This window comes from Lagopus leucura, unplaced genomic scaffold, assembly GCF_019238085.1.
Source record: "Lagopus leucura isolate 7727_CA_CO unplaced genomic scaffold, USGS_WTPT01 Super-Scaffold_100096, whole genome shotgun sequence".
NCBI classification, from domain to species: Eukaryota; Metazoa; Chordata; class Aves; order Galliformes; family Phasianidae; genus Lagopus; species Lagopus leucura.
In genome coordinates, this window is record NW_024962322.1 from 109,902 (window position 1) to 137,681 (window position 27,780).

A 27,780-nucleotide genomic window follows, 5' to 3' on the forward strand; every position below is an offset into this window, starting at 1 on the left:
GTTTTAAGAGTAGTATTTTCTAAGGTTTCAAACTCAATTGAGCAAGAGAAAATTTCTGCTGCAAATACAAACAGATGGAGACAGTTGGTAACAAAACCAGTTGAGAGTGCTGTGGATATAACATGAGAATATATTGGCTTTTGCATGCAGGCAGCTGGAAGATTAGGAATGTCTCCTAAGCAGATGACCACTTTTTCCTCACCTTACCCTGTGGCAGTGCTACCTCAAAGAGCATCCAAAGGGCAGGGCAAGCAGAGCTGGAGGAAAAACCAGGCTGGGATTCTCACAGCCCTGCTCCACCAACCTGCCTCCTCCTTCCTGTGGAAGTGAAGAAACCCAGCACCTTTCAACAAATCCACATCTCAGTGCTTCCGAGAAGCATGCTACCAGTGCTGAAGGAAGCCCTCTGATAGGAGATGTCCATCCCTGAAGGTGCTCAAGGCTGGTTTGGATGACCCTGAACCGACTTCATGGTTCGCAACCTTACCAATGGCAGGGGGTTGGAACTGGATGAGCTTTAAGGTCTCTTCCCACCCAAACCATTCTGTGATTCTATTCCATGAACTGTTCACAGCACGCAGAAAACCCAATGCCCTGTTCACACAACAAGGAACGATAGAAAAAACGAGTCACAGAATCATCCAGGTTGGAAAAGACCCCTAAGATCACCTGGTCCAGCCCCAGCCCACCGACCACATCCCTCAGTGCCACATCCCCACAGTTCTGGAACACCTCCACGGATGGTGACTCCACCACTTTCCTGGGGAACCTCAGAGCTCACAGTGTTGAATACCATCATTGCCCAATGTGCAAGCGGTGCATTAGACATCTTGTATAGGTAGAGGAGTTGCTCAATGCCAGGTTAAATGGGGCCTTGGGCAACCTGACCTGATGAGTGCTAACCAGCCCATGGCAGGTGTTGAAACCAGATGGGCTTAAGAGTCCCTTCCAACCCAAGCCATTCTGTGATTCGATGATTCCATGACTATATAGCATTACACATGTACTCCTCTAAGGGTCCTGTTCCACCTGACTCCCATCTCTCACCCTGTTTCATACATGGCAGCACATGAGACATTTTCAGGCTGTAATTCTTTGCCAGAGCTGAACAAGGGCATGCAGCACCTGGGCCATGCCAAGACAGCCATGGTGGCACTTTGGTTTTGATACATTGCTTCCAATATGGAAAACAGTAGAATCTTCATAGAATGGTTGGGGCAGAAGGGTCTTTAAAGATCACAGAACCATAGAATGGTTGGGTTGTAAAGGACTTGAAAGTCCCCCCAGCACCAACCCCTGCCATGGGATGGTTGCCACCCACCAGATCAGGCTGCCCAGGGCCTCATCCAGCCTGGCCTTGAGCAAATCAGAGATAAGACATCCAGAATGCATGTCAACGTTCTGGGTCACTGTAACCCAACTAAGCTGAAAAATAAGTTTGGGAGTTATCACAACGGCAGGAAAACACAACAGAATAGTTTAACTTGGAAGGGACCTGCTGTCCTGCATGTCCTACTGTCATGTTATTTTGGGGCTGACTCCAAATTCAAACATCACTAAGAGTGTTATCCAGGTGCCTTGAGTAAGACCTGTAGGTCTCACATTGGTACCACACAGCTGAAGGCCATATGAACTTGCAACAAGAGACTTCATTGTGGCCATAAGGGTTGTGAGGAGGAGGGAAAGCCAAACAGAGCTGAGTACCAAGGCAGTTATAATATATATATATGTTACTTCTTGTTAAAGTCAGAAACCTCCTATCTCACGGGAGCTGTGGGTTCTTCCTCCTGTGGTTGCTCCGAGTCATAAATAAATGTTTTCTGGTGACAAAGATCTCTGTGTACAATACGCACAACTCACATTAGAATCAAAATGTAACAGGACAGCTTTTCTGCTGGAAATTTTTCCCTCAAGCAAATCAAATCTTCCAGCCCTTGTTGGAGCAGTGACTTCTCTGCAGTTCACCAGAGGGCAGCAAGGGCTCAGGCTCTGGATTTTTGCACTGATACAGGTGGGAAATGCTGCAAGCACCAACTTAACAAAAGCACACAGTTTTGATGCCACTGCAAGCATTCCTGGCAATGCAGCAAGCAGCAGCCTGCTGCTCCTGAAGCTAGAGTGCAGGGAAGGAGATTCAAAAGTGGCTTTTTTGGAGCTGGGCTCAGAGCCTTACCATGAAGCAAACACAAAAGCCTCACTCACCCAGCATTTGTGATGCAACACAATCAGATCACCTGTCAGTAGGGACCCAACCCAAAGAACACAAACTGAAAGTTACCAAATTTTCACAGCACAGCCAGTCAGGAGGGTCAAACACCTCCCAGCATTTGCTACCTTGGTGTTTTCTGAAATGGGTAATACAATATCCTTATGAGAAACACAGGCGTCACAGCCAGGTGAACAGAAGCTTTAAGGAAAGTATGACATGATCTCCTATCTGTGACAGCACCCATTTGGCCTTGAATAGTAAATTATGGCTGGAAGCTCTATATGAATTTGGAAACCATTGTAAAGAATGCAGCTCTTGCTGAAGTGTCCCAATAAAATCTATTCCCTGTGGATAGCAAGACTGAATTACTCCAACTGTGACCCTGTGGGGTTTAAGTAACACAGGGCAATGCTCCTGGCCCTAAGCTCAATAATGCATGGATTTACATTATTGTAACTGTGCCCACTGTAACCACTCAGTCTCCCAAATGATTTCAGCATCCAGATAAACTGTTAACATCAGCTAGGAATCATTTTCAATAAACAGCTCCCATGTAATCACCCTGCCTGAGGAAGGTTGCAGAAGATAACATGAAGATGCACTCCAACAGCTCCATGTCTCTCCTGTACTGAGGACTCCACACCTGGATGCAGTGCTGCAGGTGAGGCCTCACAGCAGAGCAGAGGGGCAGCATCCTGTCCCTTGGGTTTGTCAGCTGCACCCCACAGCTTGGTGTCATCCATAAACTGCTGAGGATGCACAAAATCCCACTGCTGATGTCATTGATGAGGACATCAAAGAGCACCAGTCCCAGTACTGACCCCCGAGGGGCACCACTCATCACTGATCTCTATCTGGATGTGGAGCCATTGACCACCGCTCTCTGGAATGATCTCACATTCCTCATCTGTTGAACAGTCTACCCATCAAATTCATATCTTTCCCTTTTGGAGAGAGGGATTTTGTGGGGACTGTGCCAGTGCCCTCACTGAAGTCCAGACAGACAACGTCAGTGGCTCTTCCCTGTTCCACTGATACAGTTACGCCATCATAAAAGGACACCAGGTTGGTTGGGTAGCAACCACGACAAATGTCAGGCAAGTCTCGCATCTCTCTTTGCAGACAGAGCATTTACAGCTTAGAATCTGATGTATGACTTGGTAGCTCCCAAATGAGTCCATGATTTGCCCCTTAAATGCAGTATCCCTACATGCAGGAGTAGCTTGCACAGCCTGAGAAAAAGGGTGGTATGTTGAGAATAAGGGATAACCCATAAATGCCTCAGCAATTACCGACAGAAACATCAGCTGTAAGACAATTCTGTGTCCTCAGTAACTTACAGGTGAGCAGGAGCTCTTGTCGTTTCCTTTCCTTTTGTGTTCTATTTCAAATATATGATCTCCTAATCAACATAAACTCAGCAAAAAATGACTACAAATTCTAAATCTGAACACTTTGAGAAATTTAGAATATAGTCACAGTCAGAGACGAAACATTTAAGTTTAGGTCTAGCTTTATCTAGGCTCATGCTTATAGTAGAATTAAGGCTTAATTATGCTATTGTACATCTCAAATTAAAAGCAATTTCTCAGAACAATCAAATCATAACAGAAACGTTGATACTGCAGAAGCTTCTGCAATATCTATTCCAAAAATTACATGAAATTTTGTGCAGACTAAGCCAACTAACAATTGATTTGTTCAAAATAATACTCTTACTACTGGTAAGCCTAAAAAAACTCCAAGGTAGAAATGCTGCACTTCCTGTTTCAGACAATAACAGGTTACCCTTGATGTTCTTCCCATGTGTTCAAAGGTACTCCTTGGAGGAGAACAAACTAAAAGTGTGCAAAATCCTTTAATTCCTTAAGACCTAGGTGGACTATTTTAAATTATTCAGGCTTAAATCTGCTTAGATAACACACTGTATGTCACCAAATCCCCCCTTCCTGCAAACCACAAGCAATGACCAAAGAAGCCAGAACTACAGGACTGCAGTAACAAGAAATGAAACAGTTCTGAATTACACTCTTACTTGCTGTGGGAAGCACGTCCGTACAGAATGCTCTGTGTATCCAAAAGAAGGTCCCTCAAACACAGCAGTTGGAAGTTTTAGGACTTCTTTCAAAAACTGATCAAACTTGGAAAATATCATCAGTCCGTTTGAATCTGATATTTGAGAGAAAATATCTGTAAGAAAATACAATAAAACATTTGGGTAAATACACGCTTGCTACAGAAAAGAAAAGCCTAATAATTTCAGTTCATTTAAACTCCAAAGCACTACTCCTGTTGTTTAATTCTAAACACAATTTCTTTTTAGTTGATATCAAGATAGAATTTATGAATGACCACGTTTCAATGTGCTGTGACATAAACCCCTCCATCCCATATCAAAAAGCAATGAGAATAAAGACATCAAGGCACTGAGGGACATGGGTAGGGGGCAGGATGGGATGGGTTGGTGGCTGGACGTGGTGATCACAGCTATCTGTTCCAACCTTAATTCTATGATTTCTTAGCCTCTCCAGCCCCTCTGCCCACCCATCCCACGCTGCTAACCCAGAGCTCTGTGTCTCAGCAAAAGTAAAAATATAGGAAAAGATGGACAGAGAGGGTTGGAAGAAAATGATGTCATGGGAGGTGCTATGACTGCTGCACTCAGATAGAGCAGAACTGTCCAGGGGCAAAAATCTCTCTGGAAAATACACATTCTTGAACAGTAAAGCTTGGTCTCTGCTATGACTGCAGTCAGGTTACACTACAAAGAAAGACTTCTCTAATATTAGTAAGACCTAAAATGTTTGAAGACAAGACAGGTACCAGAATGCTTCACTAAGCAGCCTCTGAATCATCTATGAGGCTATCTAAGACACCATAAGTAACTAAACATCAAAAAGGATGCGCTGACAGAAAGTAAGCTTAGTTTAAGTGATCAAAGCCATGTCTGTAAAAAAAACTACTTTAGAAAGGTGTACTTCTAGTGAACTAAAATGAATGAATGAGCTCATGAAGAAGTCTACAGTGCTTGAGATGAGGGCTGGATACTAGGAAAAGTCTTCTCTCTGAAGAGTGGCCAAGTATTGGGATAGGCTGCCCTGGGAAGTGATGGAATCACCATCCCTGGAGATGTGATTTGGAGATGTGGCACTGAGGGAGGTGGTCAGCAGGCATGTGGTATGGGTTGGGCTTGGGCATCTTGGAGGTCTTTTCCAACCTGAATGACTCCGTGATACAACTGCCTGCGGTTTGTATCAGGCAAAATGTACAGGCTTGATGGGAAGGTCTGAAGTCCTTGCTAAACAGTCTTACAAGGCATATAAGAAATAAGGACTGGAAAAAGAAGAAAAAAAAAAAAAGAAACAAGAAAGGGAGAAGCTAAGTGATGAAAGAATGCTATATTTTAAAGAACTAATCCAAGCAGAAAAATCAAATTTCACTGGAAAATTTAACATGGAAGAGAAGTGATGGAAATAACTGGAACTAATTAGAGAGCAAAACCTTCACAATCCTAAAATGCTGAATATCAGATTCGCCCCAGAACCAGCACATGAACTTGGTCCAATAATCAGTCTATTAAGGAGGGACTGGTAGAACATGACTGCATCATGACAGTACTTGTATTTAAAAAAAGTACAAGAATCATTTGGGTAAATACAATCTATTAATCTAATTTCATCAGCATGCAGGATTTAAATGATTTTAAGGAGAAGGTAATTAAAGCTATGAAAGAAATGAAAAATGAGATAAAAATGAACAAGCTAGATCAAGAATAAATTAAAAGAAACCCAAGTGGTTTTGTAGTCAAAATGAAGTTGAAGTCATCTATGTGGGGAAACTTTCACAGGGGAAATTAGAGGTTGAAATTGGAAAAGATAAAGATTCATAGGATTTAATTAAATAGTCATCTTCCCTTCCAAAGGGCACTAAGTTACCTGAAAAAAGAAAACCTCAAGCTAAACAGGAGCTAACAGTGTAATTTCTCAAGATCCCACCTTAAGGTCACATCACGTATGTGCTAATTAAGTTTCCCTATGACAAGGTATTATACTTTAATTCTCATCCAAAGATTCACTTCAGTGCAACCACACTATAAACATGTTTCTGTACTTTCTTTTTTTTTTTTACTAGAGAAAATAAAAAATGAACACCAAAACACTGCTCAATTCCAAAGATACCAATGTAAAATGGAGTAGAACTTGATGAGCACTGTGAACAAAGCTCCTAGCATATCACAGAATCACAGAATGGCCTGGGTTGCAAAGGCCCACAGTGCTCATCCAGTTCCAATCCCCTGCTGTGTGCAGGGTCACCAACCAGCAGCCCAGGCTGCCCAGAGCCACATCCAGCCTGGCCTTGAATGCCTGCAGGGATGGGGCATCCACAGCCTCCTTGGGCAACCTGTTCCAGTGCCTCGCCACCCTCTGGGGGAAAAACTTCCTCCTAAGATCCAACCTAAACCTCCCCTGTCTCAGTTTAAAACCATTCCCCCTTGTCCTATCACTGCCCACCCTCACAAACAGCCGTTCCCCCTCCTGTTTCTGTGCTCCCTTCAAGTACAGGAAGGCCACAATGAGGTCTCCCTGGATCCTTCTCTTCTCCAAGCTAAACAAGCCCAGTTCCCTCAGCTTTTCCTCACAGGAGAGGTGCTCCAGCCCTCTGATCATCAAATAAACCTGTCCAGTATTTCCATTGAGAGCCTTCTTTCAACTGATTGTAACTTTGTCAGAATCCACCAGCCTGCATTTTCTACTGGGCATCTGCCTGATGCTTTACAGTTTCAGCTGAAGACCCAACCACTTCCCTGCATGAGTTAAAAACAAAGGAAAAAACCAAACAGACCAAAACCCCTGGCACCCTCATTTTTTAAGGAGTGGATTGGGAGACTTTCCTGTGCCTCGATTCCCTCAAAGTTGACAAATTTAATTGTACAAATTTGAATAACATTTCTTAAAAACTAATGAATAATAGTTTAAAAGCCAAGAAAATAAATCTGTAACAGACAAACTAATTTGTGCTTCTTAGGGGATTTTTCCTGGTCTTAATCTAAAATACATAATCAAGTAAAAAGAGCAAACCTAGGAAATACAAGCCAGTCAGCCCCAGAAAATTCTTTTGGAGCACGTTTCTGAGCACTCAAATTTGACTGGAGCAGTTGGTAGGGATCTGCTAAGGAGAAATTCCATCTGACCAGCACAGCTTGCTCTTCTAGCATTAAAAGTGGGACGTCACAGTCTGAAGGGGTGAAAAGACAGGTGGGTAAGGAGCAAGTTGGATGATTGGTCTTAGAGGACAGTAGATAATGGGTCACGCTGCATGGGGGCCAAGAACAAGGGGACTGGTATAAACAAGAAGGGGACTGGTGCTGGGCTCTGTCCTGCTCAACATCTCTGCTAGTGAAGAGCAGGGTACACTGTCCTCAGGTTTGCAGGTACAAAGCTGGAGAGGTCCAGGTACCCAAGTGGCCATAAAGACTAAGGGCATCCCGGCTTGTGTCAGAAATATTGCAGTCAGCAGCACAGGGAGCTGACTGTCCCTCTGTACTCAGCTCTGGTGAGACCACTCCTCAAGTACCGTGCTCAGTTTTGGGCTCCTCGCTATGAGAAAGACAGTGAGGCACTGGAGCACGTCCACAGAAAGGCAAGTGAAGCTGTGAAGGGTCTGGAGCACAGGAGTCATGAGGAGTGGCTGAGGGAGCTGGGATGGGTCAGCCTGGAGCAGAGGAGGCTCAGGGGAGACCTCACTGCTCTCTGTAGCTCCTGACAGGACGTTGTGGTGAGGTGGGAGTTGGCCTCTGCTCCCCAATAACAGTGATGGGATGAGAGGTGATGGCCTCAAGTTGCACCAGGGGAAGTTCAGTTTAGATATTAGAAAAAATTCACTCTCTGAAAGAAAGGTCAAGCTTTGGAACAGGCTGCCCAGGCAGGCGGTGGAGTCACCATCTCCAGAAGCATTCAAGAATCACAGAGATGTGGCACTGAGGGACATGGTCAGTGAGTGTGCTGGAGGTGGGTTAGGGATGGACTTGGTGATTTTAGAGGCCTTTTCCAACATTATTGATTCCATGAAATCCTACAATAGCCCCAAAAGCAAGGGCTGCCATCCAGTGAGACCCAGGCAAGCTGAAGGAATGGGTCAAAAGGAACTGTATGAAACAAAAAAAGGACAAATGCACATTCCAAAATGCATGTGATGCTGGCTGGGGACTGGCTGGCTGGCACAGACCTGCAGGAAATGTCCATGGGAAATCTGGGGTCCCAAGTTGAAGATGAGCCAGCAGCATGGCACAGCAGCAAGGAAGGTCAACAGCATCTTGAGCTGCATGAGCAGGAACTCATCCTCTGTTGAGGGAAGTGATTCTTTTCCTCCCCTCAAAACTTGCTACACCTCCTCCAGGCATTGTGTCCAGCTTTGAGACCAACAGAATCACAGAGTATCTGAGAACCACACAAGGTGAAAGACATACTGAAGTGTAGAGGGCTACAAGGATGCCCAGCAGGTTGGAGCACTTATCCTGTGAGGACAGGCTGAGGAAACAGCACTTGTTCACTCTGAAAAAGACTGAAATATTGGGAAGACATAATAACAGTATCCCAAAACCTACAAGGAGGCTGTGAAGGACACAGAGGAAGGTGCTTTTTGAGGAAGATGTAGTGATTTGCATTTGAGAAGTAGGCAATGGAGAGGCCATAAGTCTGGCTGGTGCAGACTGTGCACCAGAGAATCTAAGAGAACAGACACAGGATAGACTATGGGCATTCACTGCAGGCATCCATATGGCACAGGTATATCCACTAAGAGGCCTTCATCATGGTCATCCAGAGAGGGGAACAAACCCAGGTCACAGTGCTGTCTGTGTGGGTGCTCTCTGGTCCTACTGTTCCATGGGTCCATCTTGATCCTACTGGGATACAGGCCCTTAAAATGAGCAAGGTTGGAATTTGTTTGAAGTCAGGTTCTGTTTGCAATTTACTTGCAGAAAGGACATGGAAGGAAACACTAATTACTTCACTATGGATCTGCTTGAATGCCAAAATGAGGTCACTCAAATCCACAGACTTCATCATATTTATATGGTATTTCTCTAGCTTAAAAAATGTGATGCTAAAAGCTAAGCCCATAGCAACAGGCTGAGCTTATAACTCCTTCCTTGCACTTCATGTAAAGCAACTCCTTCACAAGGAGTGTCAGCCACTGGAAATAATCTTTCCCACTGAAAGCAAAGTGGCATTGTTGAACAACTCCATTCATATGTAATGTCAGACACTGTGCAGTCTAGAAAAAAAAAACTCCACTTGTTTGCATTTTCAGAATGTCGAAAGAAAGCCTGCAAGTATCTGCAAGTACAGAGACCAAGTGACTGCAACTCAAATTCTGAGATGAGAAAAAGAAATATTTACAGCTTCCTGGATTTCCACAAAGCCTCATGGTCCAGCTGAGCTGGCAGCCTGCTCACTTAGTGCCTTCAGTCCTCGTCTCGGAGGGGGAACGGAGCAGCTGTTTTCTATTCAGCACGAACACGCTGTTCATGATTTTACACAATGCTGTCCCTTCACCACCATTTTGCTTTCCATCCAGGTTGAAGATTCCTGCTCTACATCTAGTTGCTCCTTGTACAGAAAGTTTGTTCTGACTTTGGTGACTGCTGTTCTTCTCAGGAAAGATAAAGCAGATCTGAAAGGCAGAGTGAGTGCAAGGTACCACAGCAGCGCTCATGCTAAGCACAAACATACCATGGATTTATGCAATGCCTTAGTCTTCCTGTTTTGTTCTTTATGTCCTTCCCTCTTGGTCACAGCACTTCACTACTTTAACTACTACTAGATAGAGCATCAATCCTCCAGAAGAAACTCCAAGATCTGTCTTAGCACTAACAACTTCCTGAGCTCACCTTTCTGTGCCTGACATTAGGATGACACCTCACTCCTCCAGCACACAGCACTGCACATAAATTCACACTGAACTTCAGCTACCATTTCATTCACAGTTACTCAGCACTGCCAGATGACGCTACAACTCTTCGCAGTCTATTTTGGCTTTTACTACACCAATCTACTTTATAAAAGACTGCCATCTTCCATTCTATTTTTCCAGATCATTTATGACACGTTAAAAACAGCTCAAGTCCAGCATTATTCACCCACCTTTTACTGCTCTTTTTTGGGCTCCCTTTAGCTAATGTCTTACACATAGAAAAGATCTTCCTTTCATCCCTTTCAGACTTTAATGTTTTTATCTATTTGATAAGATACTTGAAGTCCTTTTAGAAACTGAAGAATTCTGTGTTGGTCAGAAATCCTTTGCATTTTTCTACTTTTTTTGCCCTACTTTAAGGAACTCCTACAGTTTTGTAAGACATTCCTTCCAAAAGCCATTCCTCCTCCCTGCCCAAGAAATTATTTACCCATTAATCAACTAATTCTATTCTTCATTACTACCAGTTTGCCCCGAAGTGCATCAGGCCTACAGGTGAAAGGTGCTTACAGTGAAAGCAGGGTTGGTCTTCTCACTGGTGACAGATGACTGGATGAGGGGAAATGGCCTCAAGTTGTGCTGGAAGGTTTAGGCTGGATATCGGGAAACACTTCTTTACAGAAAGGGTTGTTAAGCACTGCAATGGGCTGCCCAGGGAGGTGGTTGAGTCACATCCCTGGATGTGTTTAAAAACCATTTGGATGCGGTGCTCGGGGACATGATTTAGCAGAGGGTTGGTTAGTTAGGGTAGTATGGTTAGGTTGCAATTGGACTTGATGATCTTTAAGGTCTTTTGCAACAAGAAAGACGAGAGAGAGAGACAGAGTTCTCCATATGGCCCTTTCTAAACTTCAGTACATTTTCTTTTACCTCCTCCCTTGGTCCTCAGAAGTTTTTCACAAAGGTAACCAACAGTAATTCAGCTACTCTATGATTTGCATTCTAGCTCTACTCATCTTTTTCCAGTAGCAGTAATACTTCCTTTCTCCTTCCATAAGAAACTTTACAAGATCATGCTATCCTGCATCACACCCTTCCGAGTTTCTCTCATCTTCCACAAAAAAAGTTGACCCATTATCATGTCTGAAAAGCCAACGGCCTGATTTTAAAATCACAGCATCACTAAGGTAGAAAAAAATTACTAAGATCACCTAGTCCAACCACCAACCCATTAGTCCACCAATCAACCTATTAGAGAACAGCCCGGTTGAAAGAAAACTATTCCTTCCCACGCAGGTTTGCTCTGCTCCTCTTTCTGAATTCCTGGATAAAAGAAATTCATTTCTCACAGTTGGCTGATAGCATATTACAGGGATTTCAAATGGTCAACAGTTAGTACTGCCATCACCATCAAAAGCAGCCAAAAGCATGGTGGAAACAGCTTTAGTGATATACCAAGAAGGATAAGGAAAAAAACTGAGTTTAAAGCTGAATTTAAAAAGGCAGAAGTGCTGCTTCCCAGAACGCATGTCAAATACAGAAGTCACATGCTCTCTGGAAAACAAAGCTCCATACCCAACCATGGAATTATCCAACCATGTAATTATCCAACCATGTTTGCCCAAGCCACTGGAACAGGTTGCCCAAGGAGGCTGTGGATGCCCCATTCCTGCAGGCATTCAAGGCCAGGCTGGATGTGGCTCTGGGCAGCCTGGGCTGCTGGTTGGTGACCTGCACACAGCAGGGGGTTGGAACTGGATGAGCATTGTGGGCCTTTGCAACCCAGGCCGTTCTGTGATTCTATGTAGATAGTGCATAGAGAAAACAGGGAGTGCAGATACTGGAGGTCAGATCCCAGCAGTACAATATAAATTGGAAGGCAGCTGATAAAGTGCAAGAAAGAAGGAAAGACACGACAACCAGAATATAAAAAAGCAGCATTCAGTGAGAGTAGTCAAAAACCTTTCCTACAACCTCAGCTGAACCTCAGTTAAGAATTTTCATAAAGAAAATTACCATATTAAAGGAAATAGGACTCAACAGGATTAGCAAAAAGAAAAAGAAAGTTTTGTATGCTAGGAAAAAAGCTGGGGTGAAGAATAGAACATGAAATGCACAACTATCAAGTTTTAAGACACATTTGTGAAGCAGGACGATTAAATAAGGTGACTTTCAGGTGAAGACATCTTAATCAGCCACTTCTGACTCAGCACTTGGTAGCCTAGCATAACCTCCAGGATGGTGTCTGGGCTTTGTTTGAAAGCATCAATTCCTTTACCATCTAATTCCATGGTTAATTGCCCTTTTAAAAGGTCACTTTTTACCATTTGTTTGACATGCTTCGGTGTGGTCCTACTTATGCATAAAAATAGATCCCCTTTTCTGTACCAGGTTTATACCGAACTGTTTATCTATTGTAACCTCTTAAAACCCTGAGGTAATGGGATCCAAGTTTGTGTAGTTTAATAGATCACACTGGTATTTTGTATCATTTTGAAAGAAAATATGTTTTAGAAGTTTAATGCTGTGGAAAAGTGAAAAGAATTATTTAGGGTGAACAATAATCACAGAGGTCAGAAGGAATTAATTATCACAAAATAACTTTCATAAAGGGAATTTAGGGGGGATATGAAAACCAATGAAATCAGAACAGCAAAATCTGGCACTAGCAGTAAGACCTGCTTCCAATCTTTTCAGGACAGAAAGGGAAAGAAAATCCCATAAACCACACTATGGCTTGCCACTGAGAAGGATGGAAGAATTACATGTAAGTGCCAAAGATTTTAAAATAAACACATGGACTCAGAAAAGCTGTTCATAACACACTCGGTACGTTTGTTGTGTGACCAGCAGATGGCATGTGTTACAAAAAAACCATGAATGTGACAACACTGCCCATTCACCACACACACACAAAAAAAAGGACAAAAATTGTTGTCATTTTGATTGGAAATACTTACATCTTAGTTTGTCCAGTATTTTGCCACCACACATTGTTGCTAACATTGCTTTCACTGAAAACACCGTCAGCTTCCCATGGCCCTCGCTGTGGAAAAAAGTACATGGTGAGTAATTGCTGTAGAGTGAGAAGGAACACAAACACTGAGGTTGTAGGTAGGGAATACATAACTGTTAACAACTAAGATCGAGCACAGCTACTTACTGTAACATTATACCAGTGCTAATATCCTGAATATACCACACAGAACAGGAATAACATGAGCAGTCTTTTATTACAGTTGAAACTGATGGCATGTATGGGGAATTGTTGTCTAACATCAGCAAGAGAAAATGAACCTGCCCATGTGGAAAGCATGAGAAAGCACACTGAGCACATGACAGTATGCAGAAACAGCAAGGTGTGTTACCCCTGTTACCAGAAGAGGATGAAATTAGGTGGAAGCAAGTCACCAGGCCAAGACAGGCTGAGTGAAACACGCTGCAGTAAATACTGGCAACAGATTCCAGCTGCACCAGCCTGGTCAAAGGCACACACTCTGCCTCTCTGATTCCCAATTTCTGGATGAGCTTCCATAGCCATAAAGATAGAAGACAGACAACCTTCACTGTGCCATACTGGAGGACCAGTACATGGAAAATGCTAGGAAGGAGTAAAACCACTGAAAGTAATTCTGCCTCGCGGCACCAAAACAGTGACAAAATTTTTATTTTAAGGCTAGAAAGTTAACAAAACAGTAAAGATAGCAGTTATCCTACTTCATTTCTGTCTTTTAGTTTCCTCAAAGGAAAAAGTTGGCACTCCTGCTATGCCAAACCACCAAACCACAGAAATAACAACACCCAAAACCCAACAAGAAAGACTTTACTGCATCTGTAATCTGAAGTCTGAAAAGATCCATTCTCTTCAAACCTTGGTCTCTGCTTGTCTCAGCAAATCTCAATAACCATTTCAGGCTTCTTTAAAGCAGAGTCTCAACCTTTCTTTCCATTTGCTCTGTTACAGCCACTCTTCTCTCAGCTCTGAATTATTTTTTAATTAATTGAAAGAAAGAACAAGTGACTGGAACCATCCATGTCTCCTCACATGGTACAATCTTATCCTTGAAAGATATCTCACGGTGCCTTCAGATATAGGTCTGCTTCTGCTGACATTCTGTTTATTAATCAAGAAAATAAAATTAAAATATCCTCCCCCTGCAATCTGGTAGAGAGGTGTAGGTAAGCAAACTGCCAACATCTACATTGATTTTTGGTCCCATGTGACTCCATCTGCTGAATTCCTTACCAAAAGGAAAAAGGACAGAACTTTCGGTACAATTTCGAAACTTCTGTGACACTCATGAGTTTGAAGGATAGGAATAAGTCTGTGGGACTTGTTTAAAACAGATGGAGCCTGTGGACAGAGAAGGACCTGTATGTGCTGATGGCCAATAAGGTGATCATGAACCAGCAGCGCGCCCTTGTGGCCACAAAGGCCAGCGGTGTTCTGGTTGACCAACAGTAGGCCAACAGTTGACCAAAAGTTGACTAGGAGCCAGATGCATGCCCTAATGGCCAAGAAGAACAATGGGACTCGGGTGCATTGCACAGAGTGTGACCAGCAGGGCAAAGGCAGTGCTACTCCAGGAATGCTCAAGGAGTGCTTGGACAGTGCTCTCAGCCATAAGGTTTGGGTGGTCCTGTGCAGAGCCAGGAGTTGGACTCGATGATCGTTGGGGGTCCATTCAAACATGGGCTATTATATGATTTCAGACCTGCAACTCCTCCTTTTTATTCCCCATTCTGTATGCAATATAAGGTGATTAGTTCACAAAGACACTCATAAAATGGCTTGGGTTGGAAGAGACCTCAAGGATCATCAAGCTCCAACCGCCCTGCCACAGACAGGGCTGCCAGCCTCCACGTTTAATACCAGACCAGGTCATATCAATTTCCCAAAAAAGCCATCACAGCTTTCCTCATAGTGCTGCTCTGTGGGCACTTCCCAATACTCCGAAAGCTCCTTCCAGCTTTGCCAACTATAGGGTCCATCCTGATCACGCTGCTTGCCAGCTCATCTCCTCACATGACTGTTGGTCATCCTCTCCCTCCTCCTTACTGCGTGCTGCTGTTACAATATGAAAACAAACAAGGAAGTTGAAGCAACTAAACCTGTTGCTAAATCAAATGCATTTCTAGAAAAGGTGAAAGCAGAAAGAATGGACCATTGCTGTGTGGCACCAATCGTGGGTCAGGGATTTCAGAAAGCTGGAGAAGGCTACCAAGAAAAACAGGCTCTGGAATGAGCCACCACCACTGCCAAACACCCACAGGCAGAGCTTCATGGGAGAGAGCAGCAAAGAATATCATAACACAGCTACTCCTCCTCCCAACTCACTACTGTACACGGTATGAACCACCAGTTGTGCACCACAACCAGTGCTGTTCTACAAGTCTCAGGGATGAGCTGACTGTGAGCCTAGCTCTCCTCTCATTCTTGGCTTTCCCGTGGCACAACACAGTGCAGCATCACAGCTTCTCTCTCAACACCATGTGACAGATAGAGGAAGCTCAACAGAAACTGCTGTGTTGTGCTGGGAGCAAGCAGGCTGCTTGTGCTGCAGACAAGAGGTGGAATTTGCAGGTTTGGGGCAGAGGGAGACAAACATCTCTAACTAAAGCCTCAATCTTTTGAGCCAGTCCCCCAAAACATAACCACTTCTATTTTAAATTCTACATTTTCTAGTGTGACCTGACTCAGAATAAGGAAACTCATCGGTTACCCTTTACAACAACTCTCACAATCAATATCATATCACATTAAACAGAAAAATATAAAGGTTTGATTCTGATGTCATAGCAGTATTGCCACTATAAGCTCTGCACTGTTTTTAACTGTCCTGAGTGAGACTGGGATTGTTCTGGACCTTTGGGGAGGATAATTCTAGCTGCTCTTTGGTGACCTTAAGAAGAGGAATTAAGAATGATTAAAACTTGGACATTACAGGCACAACAACTATTTGGCATAGTGGTCCCGGCTGCTGTAGGTAAAACTCCTTCATCTCTGTGTCAACATCCTGGCCACAAGCAGTTTTCTGCTGCTCAGAGAGAAGGCAAAAGCAGAAGAAACAAAACAGATAACAACTGACTGTGAGAAAGATAAGAAAAAAGAACTCATTAACAACAGAGAAAGATTTCCATTTACTACTCAGAGAACCCAGAGGTAACTTTACTTGAGATCAGCAGATTAACCCCTGATGAAAGAGGCTGTGAGGGAAACTTATTAAAGCTGGACCCAAGGGAGTGCCTGGCAGTATTCTGAACAGGAAAACAAACTTCTCCCAGTCAACAAATAAGAATTAGACTTTATGTGGTCACAGTGTGTTATAATACGATCCGAGCTGAACGTTGAAACAAGGCAGCCTTATAAAACGGTCTCGTTGATCAAGAGTCAACAAAAAAACCTTTCACTTTGCTACATTGGTACAAAACATTGCTACAGCATCACGAGTTTAACATTATGTCCTACCACAGCCTGCAGAACAGTTCAGACACGCAGCTCACAGCAGGCTGCAATTTCCAGAAGGCACTCGCTCACCTTCCTCAAGAAAGCAATTTTTAACAAAAAGCTTTGCTGCTGTGGCAGTGTAGAACTGTAAATCTCTGCAGGCACTACCATGATATGAAGTGTTTGTGCAACACACAATTCCACAAAATGAGAAATAGCATGCAGACACTTTGCCAGAGACTCATGCAGTTGCTGGCAGCATTCACCTAACTGAAAGAGAAAAGTAGTTCAGGAGTACAGCTAGAAGAGTTACTAGCCTGTCATACGCTGCTATCATGAAGTTGAGGAGAAGGCTGATGGATTGCTCTACGCTGATTTGGTGAGTAGAAGGAAGGCGTTTGTTGAGCTGGTAGTAGATGGATGAAATGATTGTTTCTAGTCGAGACACGTTGATCTCTGTGTTATGATCCAAAGTGTTAAGGCCATTATCTCGGAAGGCTTCAATCATATTCCAGATATCAACAAGATGAACTAAAAATAAAGGGGAAAAAAACATTAACTTCTATTCTGTAATGCACACAATCTCACTTCTAAGGCATTACATCCGAATATGACACTAGTTTTTATTTTGGAGTCAACCACTACTTACTCATCTTCAAAGTGAGAAACGGAGTCTTGATACTCATACTCAGCTCACACCAGATACTCGAAAGCAACAGCAGTGCCCTGAGTCCCCATGGGCCTTTTATTCTGCCCCTCAAAGGAGGGCAAAGCCACATAAAGGAGAAACGTGCTCCTCCACCATCACCTAGTGCTGTAGCCAAATTATGTATTTTCTTCTGAGAAAGACATCAGCCACATTCAATATCCACTACAGTAACCAGTTTGTAATGTTGAACATCCCTGTACTAACTAAAAGCTCAGTGCTAGAAAAGGAACTTGATGTTCCAGTTAAACTGTGACTGCTTCCAGCTGGTGCCAAGAGAAAAATACTTCATAAACATACGCCTTGAACTCCAAAGCTGTCCCTAAATTATCCCACTGTAGCTGTTCAGGTATCTAACTGTTAACAACGCAGTGAAAATGTGCCATAACCACACTAAGTGATCTGTAGAACAGCATTAAACAATGTTTGACAATGTTTCAGTGTTTGAAAAGCATGCAGGGCAGTGGGTAGGACATCTGAGGACCAGCAGGAATCCATTGGTCCAAACCACCAATTCACACCAAACACACACCCTGGATCACCACCTGGTGCAGACAAAGATCACAAGAGCACTCTGGTTTATGCATATATGGAAATGAAAGGTTACTCAAGGCATATGTATGGCACCAGTGAGTTAGGCCCCAAGTGTGTATGGCACTATAATTAGCAGATCTTGATACCTTGCTACTGATTAAGAGACCTTTTTAATTCAAAAGCATGGTTAGTGTTTTTCGTTTAGGAAAAGCATACCACTTTTCCTAAGGCATGAAGAATGTGTGGAGCTGCAGTTTGCATCTGCACACATCTGCAGGACTCCTCAGCTGCTCTCCTGTTCTCTCCCACACCAGTTTCATCACTGGTAGGAGGCAGCTGCTTCAATAGTCTACCAAGCATTTTGTTTGGTCCAGTTTAATAAAGGAAACAGAACCCTTGGGTTCATCCTTACTTTGGTGAACTATTTAACATGGAAGGCAATGGAAGAGAATAAGAAAACATACAGTGAGTAGCGTGGCATAAACTTCAAGTGCTCTCTGTGGTTGCTATATATATGCCATGATGGTGTTCCACTGGAACAGGCTGCCCAGGGAGGTTGTGAAGTCTCCTTCTCTGGAGATGTTCAAGACCTGCCTGGATGCCTACCTGTGTGACCTGCTGTAGGGAACCTGCTTTGGCAGGGGGTTGGACTCGATGATCTCTGGAGGTCCCTTCCAACCCCTGTAATTCTGTGATTCTGTGAAATGCAGACACCTCTGCGCTGGTAATCACCACCAAGCTCACAGCTGCATCAGCTGTCTGCTGGCTTCTGTTCCACCATGGTGGAAAGGAGACAAAACAGTCCGGGGCTGGCTGCACTGAAGTATGTCAGTCTGGCCCAGGTACTTTAGGTTTTCCTTTAAGCATTAGAAACTAAAACTGAAGACACTATAAATACCGGTCAAAAATCACTGCCTCTTTAATGATCCTTAATTTTAAGTATTGTTTATTATTGTTGATTATTCCTGCTTTATTTCAAATTCACATGGGTAGAATATTTGCATGAGAAATTGACAAAGAGTGATTACAACTTACGGTTACATCGCTTCTGCACAAAGCGCAGCTTGCAGGCTGTCCGATACGTTGAAAGTCTGATGACATCAAAGTTCTGGGCTCCTGTGAATAAAAAAGAAGTTTGTGTTTTTTCTTGCCCCTACGACACTCAGCTTATTTGTTTACTTTACAAGTGATGCTGACTGGTTCTTCACACGCATCATCCCTGTTACGGGACAATGACCAAGATGAGGAAATGGGAGCAGTGTATTACAAACTGATGGAAGCGTCAGACTGACATGAGAACTCTGAAATCCCAAAATGGAAACAAGAACTGGATTGAGTTGCAAGTGTGCACAAAGAGGAGCTCGCTGCTGTTGGGTGGTGGGTGCACAAAAGACAGAAAAAAAGGAGGGTGATGCTCCTACCACAGTCTGCATTGCCACCCCCACCATTCCCCCCCCGGAAGCACACTTTCCTTCTCCCAAGCAGATCTACACCAGGTAAAAAGCAGAAGAAAATGTACAGAGGAGAGAACCCCAACCTCACCAACATCTCCCACTTTAAGATGCTTAAAACTTTTATTGTACCTTCAGCCAATCCCACATCATGTAAACGCTGTTATCTGTCACCCGTCTGCATCACATCCACCAGCTCCTGCCAGCACCGCAATTACTTTGAACATTACAAACCTGGGCAATCCCTGAAACTTGTATTAATCCTCTGCCAAAGGCCAAACAGATCTGAGCATCTCCTGGGCTGATCGGATGAGATGATAATGATGTGGGAATGATAAATGACACTGCTCTTAAGTCTGGTATCGATCATTTCAGATCTGGAAGAAGCCAACAACTGGTCCAGGCCTTGCAAATTTCATTAATCATAAACAGAAATGTCTGAACTGGCTCACATTTCAACAGCACTTGTGGCTGTGATCAGTGTACGCCCTGTAATCAGTGGAGTTCTAAGGAGGAGTGTGAACAATCTGGCTGCACAGCAGTGGCTGCACATGGATCCTGCACCTCCCATGTTCTCACAGGAGTGCACAAAAGTAACATCTATGCAATCTTTCAGACAGGCAACATCACTGCCTCCATGAAGACTGGACTGAGGAACAGGGAAAACCGACTCAAAGAATGCAGACCTCTAAAAAAGCACACACACCAAAAAACAACCCCAAAAGCAACAAACCCACATCCTCCTGAAGAAGGTACGTGGCTGCTGTATCGGGGTCATGCTCAAAGGTGATAACTTTTTTTCCTCCTGCAGCATTCCGAATTCAGAAACCAATCTGCAAACCTTTGAGTCCACGCTCACCAACTCACAACTGCAAATTTCAAAAGCCACCTTATTTGATCAGTACAGGAGACGGGCAGATCGGTTTGGTCTTTTTGTCTTTTGGGTGTTTTGTAAGAGATTTGCAAATATAATGCCGTCACCTGCTAAGACTGACACAGACCTGTAGGCTGTCTTGAAACCAGAGAACATGAGGTGAAAAGCATTTCCTAAGAGCAGTGAGAGCACTGACCTCTACCTCAATGAGAAGCTCCCCAAAGCTCACCCAGGAGTGGCACCAGATGAGCCAACCTGGGCAGCATACGGCTGGGCAGTGTGGCACAGCAAGCATTCCTATGTTATTTTTCAGTACCATCTTCAGAAAACTTATCTCAGATTAAGTATCTGATTTAACAGTTGGCAACCCTACCTGTGGCAGGAGGTTGGAACTAGGTGATCCTTGAAGTCCCTTCCAATCCAAGCCCTTCAATGATTTATGAGCTGGACAAATAATGTAAGCTGAAGTATTCAGATCCAAGGCTAGACTAAAATAACTCATTCTGTGCTTTTTATGCAATATTCTTTCAAAATTCTCCATTAGAGTGTTTAGGTCTACCTTCCAACACATGAAAAACAATTCGAACAGATGATAAGTCTTCTCAAACTTTGTCAATCAGAACCTTTTGTATGGCTAGCCAAGGACCAGCCACTGCACTTCATTTTTAGACCTCTTTAGCAGGGTCCCTTGTGATAGACAATGAGAAATGGTTCCCAAATAAGGAGGAGATATTTTGCATCGATACAGGGAAAAAGCTTTTCTTATGTTAAGTGTGGTGAAGCACTGCATCAAAGAGGTGGTGGATGCCCCTGCAGAAACCCAAGGTCAGGCTGGACAGTGATAAGACAAGGGGGAATGGTTTTAAACTGAGACAGGGCAGGTTTAGGTTGGATCTTAGGAGGAAGTTTTTCCCCCAGAGGGTGGTGAGGCACTGGCACAGGTTGCCCAAGGAGGCTGTGGATGCCCCATCCCTGCAGGCATTCAAGGCCAGGCTGGATGTGGCTCTGGGCAGCCTGGGCTGCTGGTTGGTGACCCTGCACACAGCAGGGGGTTGGAACTGGATGATCACTGTGGGCCTTTGCAACCCAGGCCATCCTATAACGGGGCTCTTAGCACCCAATCAAGCCCTAAGTGTCCCTGTTCACTGCAGGGGAGTTGGAACAAATGGCCTTTAAAGGTCCCTTCCAACTCAAACAATTGCTCAGGGAGGTGGTGGGGTCAGCGTCCCTGGAGGTGTTCAAGGAACATGGGGATGTGGCAGTGAGGGATGTGGGCAGTGGGCATGGTGGGGTGGGCTGGGGTTGGACCGGGTGGTCTTCTCCAACCTGAATGATTCCATGACTTTATATATTCTGCAGGTCAGGAAATTAGAACAGCTTACACAGATTTCTTGCTAGCTCCACAAATAATACAAAATCTACAAATACACCCTCGGGTGGTGTGTTCAGTGTGGATGAAAGTCATAAAATCTACTTCTGCCTCCTAAGAGGAATCTTCTAAATGCCAGTGAACATCCATGAATGAAGATCTCCTAGAAAGAACACCTCTGCATTCATCTTCACAAGGAAACATGCTGTCTTTCTCGAGACAGATGAACACCTTCAATCTGCCAACCAACAAGTTAGAGTGCCTTCGAGAGAAAAGCAGCTCAAGGAGTCCACACACCTGTACTTCCACTGAAAAAAAACCACCATGAACCACAGCTGCAAAACCCAACAGAACACCTTCTATAAACAGATGATGGAAGAATTATCTATTCTGTTAGATAATTAGAGGAATTGCAAGTATTTTTTAGCAATTTAGCCAAAACTAAAAACAAGCAAGTAGATTCCTGCTCCCCTTGCCTTGGGTGGCAGATTCAAACACTGCCAGCAGACCTCTTTGAAGACAACACTATAATCAACCATGCGTGCTTCAGAAGAAATCTTTTGCTAAAGTAGCTTTAAAGGTATCACCAATATGCAAGGTAATTAGAGCACCAAAGCAGGAATTAAGTGACTCTGAGAATCTTCATCAAATTAATATTGAAGAGAAACTGTATGGCTGCACACAGTTACTGATGAGATGCCAGTTACCTGTAGAAGCCTAGCTGCCCCAAATGATCACCAGGTGATTACTGGAGATACAAGACACGTGCAGTACTCTGATATATCAGACAAAGCTCTTCTAATGGAGAAGCACTACTGTCATTTCACAAGATCCCAATGAGGTTCAATTTGGGATTTCATGTGCCAGTGCAACCACCTTTGCTTAAGCAGAGCAGAGGCACAGAAAGAGATGAGGTGTGTAGGCTGGAGAGTGCAGGTGTTGGCATGTGCCACGTGCTGAGCACACAGAAAGGGATCTCACTGTAACCTCAGACATAAACCAAGCTGGAGGGCAGGGAGGAATACAACCCAGACAGCTCTCACATGAAAGGGAGCAGTTATAAATCGGCCAGGAACAAAACCGTTCTTGAAATGACAAGATGCTTATAACCACACTCAGAATGATGCTCTGGAAATCCTCCAGCAAAACAGTAGCACTGGTATATTATCTGTTTAAGAAAGGCATTCACCAACCTAAATTCTGGATTATAGGATGTGCCAGCCAAATGCAAGGAGTTTCATTCAGTCCTGTGTTTTAGTAGGAAAGAAAAGTAACATAAAGACATGCAAACACACACAAAGACACACACAATCTTTTACTTCTAACTGCTCACATCTTTTTAAAAGGCCATGTGTCATTCTTTAAATGAGATTACCTCCAGACAGGCACTTGATTTATACTAACAATTACAGGCTCTCTTTGGGCATCACGATGCACCTTAAGGTGAAATACGCCCTTTCCGACTTAATTTATTTTACAAGCTGTCTACAAACTTCAGAAGTCCCAATATATGGGAAACATGAATGCTCCTTTTAAAAGGAGCTTGGCAAAGTGTAGAAGTGTAGCACTGCACGGCTCCTCAGGCACTGTTACCCATCTCCTGCACTCTCCTCCTGACCAGCACCCAGGATGCCTTTCACCAGCTCAGGCAATGGTCTTGGGGAAACCAGATGTAAATGATTGGGTGAAATCCTAAAAACAAAGCTCTGTGTAAAGAATAAATGATGTTACCTTCCAGTCTCCTACTTACTCATTTCCATGAACAGCTGTCTCTTCTCCGCCATTGTCCTCCTCCTCTTCCCACTCTCCTCAATCATTCTGAAGACAAAAATGGCAATGAGTGTTTGCGCCAGAATTCCTGTTACAAGAGCAACTTAACGTGAACAATATCATTATATTCATCAACCAAAATAGTTTGGTTAGATTTGGAAAATGAAAAGAAGAGCCAAGAGTTGGACTCGATGAACCTTATGGGTCCCTTCCCAATTTGGGATATTTTGTGATTAAGAGTAGAGAAAAACAGGCATTTCCTCATATCTACAGCATTCCATAGCAGAGACAGTGCAATGCCTCTTCAAGCTGTGATACTATAGGAAACAGTAATTCTGACATTTTAGTTTCTAAGCTTATGTTTGTAAAACTCAGAGATCCTTACAAGCACGATGTTGGGGTGCAGCAAGGAGTTGTCTTGAAACAAAAGGTGTAAGAATATCACCCCACTTTGAAACAAACTGCCCCTTTTTGTCTTCGGGAAACAATGAAAGAAGTGGCATAGAAATAGTGGGACTCATATCCTGAGCTAAGGAGCCACAGGACAATGCAGTGCTTTCTATAGCTTACTTCATAAGGGAGTCTCAATGGACAACTACTCAATCTCCATTGACCGCAGCACAACAATAAGCAACTAAATTCAACATCAGTGTAAAGTTATATTATTCTGTTGTTATTCACCAACTAATTAAACATGTTTTTTAAACGACTTAAACAATGAAACCAACCAACAAACAACAAAACAACAAGAAAATGCCTAACAATCATTCTACACTTCATCAGAAACCAACTCCAAGGGAGCTGGCCGGCTCATCGTCACGCAGCACAATGGCAAGACAGATTTCATTAGGCTTAAATGTCACCCAAGAAAAAGAAGCTGTGTCTTGGCACTTAACATGTGCTCTGATTAACAGCATCCCTCAGCAGTCCTCCACTCTCTGTTAATTATTCTCTGATAAAGAACCCAACATGCATTCATCCTGGAAGCCACCAAGACCTTTAAACTGAGCAGTTCATAAAACGAAAATAACTGCATGGTTGTATCTGGAAATACACTTTGTTTCCTACTTCACACAATCACAGACTTGGAACCAACGTCCTTCTTGCTATCCTCAAACGCTGCCCCAAGCTTAGGAGCTATTTTTCAGTGCTAACATTCCCTTTATCTCTGTAGGCATGCCATCTTGAAGAATGCCAGTTGCTCTACCAGCCAGCAGCTTTATTTCAAATGCCAGCACCTCTCTAAATTCCACAACAGATGGACCCCATGGGTTGGGTTAATTACTCGGTCTTCTAAATAGCTTTAATAGACACCATTTTATCAAGACACAATGCACGATACCACTGCATTTTCTGCAACATTGAGACCCACCAGGTTGACATGACAACTGCTGGCCTTGGGCTTTGAGTGCATGCCCCTCCTCCCACCTCCTAACAACCTGCTCCCATCTGCAGTTTCCTGCAGTGCTGGGACCGGTCCTCATGTCACAGCTGCATCACAGAATGGTCTGGGTTGGAAGGGACCTCAAGGATCATGAAGCTCCAACCACTCAGCTGCAGGCAGGGCCACCAACCTCCCCATTTCATAGCAGCCCAGGCTGCCCAGGGCCCCATCCAACCTGGCCTTGAACACCTCCAGGGATGGACGGGGCATCCACAGCCTCTCTGGGCAGCTGTTCCAGCACCTCACCACTCTCTCTGTAAAGAACCCTGACATCCAACCTAAAGCTGCAATGCAGAACATTTAAAGTCATTATATCACCCTGACATCAGCCCCTTCCCCTATAGAGGCTTCATCATTTTGCTTGTACCAGGATTTGAGATTTCTAGAGGCCGTTCATCTACCAGTGCTATAGAACACTATCACAGAATTCACAGCCAGTAGGCTGAGGCTGACCACAGTACAGGCTTCTAGGGCATCTACCACTACTCTTTGTACTCTGTGCAAGCAACGAGTGATCCATCTGCTCAGTGGCACTCTTGAACTGAGATCTGAGTACGCAAGCCAGCCTCTCCACACTATAAGAGCAGAGACACATGAATGCAGCCTGATCAATCAAAACTCAGGACCTTGTGCCAGGGAAGGTTCAGGTTCGTTATTAGGAAACACTTCTTCTCCAAAAGAGCAGTGCTGCAGTGGCACAGCTGCTCAGGGAGGTGGTGGGGTCACCAAACCTGGAGGTGTTCCTGAACCGTGGGGATGTGGCAGTGGGCATGGTGGGATGGGTTGGACTTGGGGATCTTAGAGGTCTTTTCCAACCTGAATGATTTTCTATAATGAATAAGAAGAAATAATCTTCTGTCTTTCACAAGGGAGCATAACACTTGAAACATTCAGCAGGTGAAGAGGTCAGCAACCACTGAACCAAACAAGTTGGAAAAGACCTCCAAGATCATCAAGTCCAATGGTCAACCCATGCCCAGCATGTTCACTTAAAAATGTTCCTCAGTGCTACATCTCCTGCACTTGCTCACCAAAATAAAAAACAACCAACAAACCCTGTTTGTAAAGCTGGAACAAAGAGGTACAGAAGGACCTGTGAGCCTCAGCAGAACCACAAACAGCCGGGTCCCTAGAAGGGACTTACAGCAAAGCCTCACTTGCAAGCAGAGGAAAGATACTTCAATCTCTTGAAAACCAATGACTGACTGAGAAACAGGCAATGCTTCTTGCTATCTGCATAAAGCTAGAAGCCAAAACACTGCAAATGTTGCAGATCACACATTAAGAACATTTTTAAGCGCGTTATCCTGAAAAGCTGAATTTCACTTTAAAAGCCTGGGTTAAAACTGAAGCACTGAGTCCCGTCTTCGATTCGGCTCCTCTGTATGACTAGGAAACCTGCTAAGGACCACCAGGAGCTGATTTCTAACCCCTCTGCTGTATTTCACTTATGCCCAAGAATGTAACCTCACTCGTACAGTACAGAGATCATTTTCTTATCTCTGCTCTATACTGATGTGTGCTTTGCAGTGAGACAACATATTTAGTCTGGTTCTGTGTTGCTTTCCCTTCCCCAATGCTTTCCCAATTAAAGATCTGTATCCTATGGTATAAAACAAACCTGTTTCATTTTTTCCTCTTGCTACTAAAAAGACACAGAAGTCCTGGCCACAGTAAATACTGAAGACACAAACGAAACAGAAAGGAAATTGGAGGTCTGCAAATGGCTTCAGGTGCTAAGTGAGACCAGCAAGTTTTCAGAACTTACAGTATGGGTGAACAAAGAGCAACACAGGCCTTAATTTCATGAGTTTAAATAACACTCAATTCAACCCAAGGCTGAAATGTCAGCGTTTGCAGAAACGTGCTTGGACACAAACCACCTACACTGCCATCAGCCTTTTAAACATCATGGAAAACCTAAAAGGTGATAAAGATCTGAATTTCACACCCAGATGTGCTGCAGGACGAGCACCCGCTTTAACTGTTCTTGCAGAACGTTCCCTTTTCCCTTAAAGCAGAAAAGCAGTATGACAACATAACCCACCCTGCTAGGTGATGGTGATGGGACAGTAAATCCTGGACGGCTTCCATTGGCATTTCCTCCTCAACAAGCTGCTCTGTTACCTGTAGCAATCTGGAGGGGACACTTGCATTATGATAGCTCCTGCTTCACTTAGCAAAAAGGACGACGAGGAAGTTAGACTAGATGGCCTCCAGAGATCCCTTCCAACCTTAAGGATTCTATGAGGTTCAATCCAATGCATTTTTTTCCTTAAAGGCTTTTACGATCAAATGCAGCTGAATCTGCAGCCAATCCTTCTGGCTGGGCAGCTCCCAGAGTTCCAAGGATTCTGCTCTGCATGGAAAGCTGCAAGCTCAAAGACGTTCTACACGTTTTGGTCTTCATATTGGTTCTTGCCATGCAGGTGCTCTATTCAAGTCCAACTCAATGAACTAGAGGATATTCTCCCTGCAGCAGCAGAGCAGTGCTGACTTTAGCGTAAGAATGGTGCTGGTTCAACACAGTACAGCTCTGTTTTATGTCAAGATGCAGTAACTTTGTTCAAGGAGGCAGATATGAGATCAGTAAGATGAATACATTGCTGTCAAAGAGTTCACCTTCCACCTAGCAGAGAAGCCAGCAGAGGTATTGATGCTGACTGTGCTCTACATATCTTAAAGTCAAGCATGCTCAGGCATGCTAAGAGATACAACAGTGACAATTATTTTTACTTTATATACATATATATATAAGCTATATTTTATACTGCGATGGAAGGAGCATTCCCACATTCTATGGGATAATTCAGCTCTTCACATTTCTCCCTTTTTCCTTACCTTTGAAAATTCTCTCCCATGCCCACAGTACATACAAGCATTATTTAAGCCTGGTTGGATAAAAAACTAATGACATAATAAAAGGTACAGCCAGAATGCTTTCCTCCCCTAGATGTGCTGCAATGGGCTCAGCCACTGATGGCACCACAGTGCTTCTTGATCACTCACAGCTCAAGCACAGAAGGACCTCATCAGGCCAATACTACAGGACCTATATTAC

The 27,780-nt window shown here is 43.8% G+C and overlaps 1 protein-coding gene across 8 annotated transcripts in view; it reads right to left on the reverse strand.

Moving 5' to 3' along the window:
• Positions 1 to 27,780, reverse strand: part of DTNB (dystrobrevin beta) — a 140,453-nt gene that overhangs the window by 106,733 nt on the left and 5,940 nt on the right. For all 8 annotated transcript variants that reach the window (XR_006181676.1, XR_006181675.1, XM_042887630.1 and 5 more), the window contains exons 3-7: positions 23,256 to 23,323; positions 18,847 to 18,927; positions 16,889 to 17,102; positions 13,084 to 13,169; positions 4,245 to 4,399 (exon numbers count right to left, since the gene is read on the reverse strand). Coding sequence is in view for 6 of the 8 variants with exons in the window: in XM_042887630.1 (XP_042743564.1) it covers positions 4,245 to 4,399; positions 13,084 to 13,169; positions 16,889 to 17,102; positions 18,847 to 18,927; positions 23,256 to 23,322 (603 nt within the window). In the remaining 2 variants the exon portion in view is untranslated. The remainder of the gene's footprint in view (positions 1 to 4,244; positions 4,400 to 13,083; positions 13,170 to 16,888; positions 17,103 to 18,846; positions 18,928 to 23,255; positions 23,324 to 27,780) is intronic.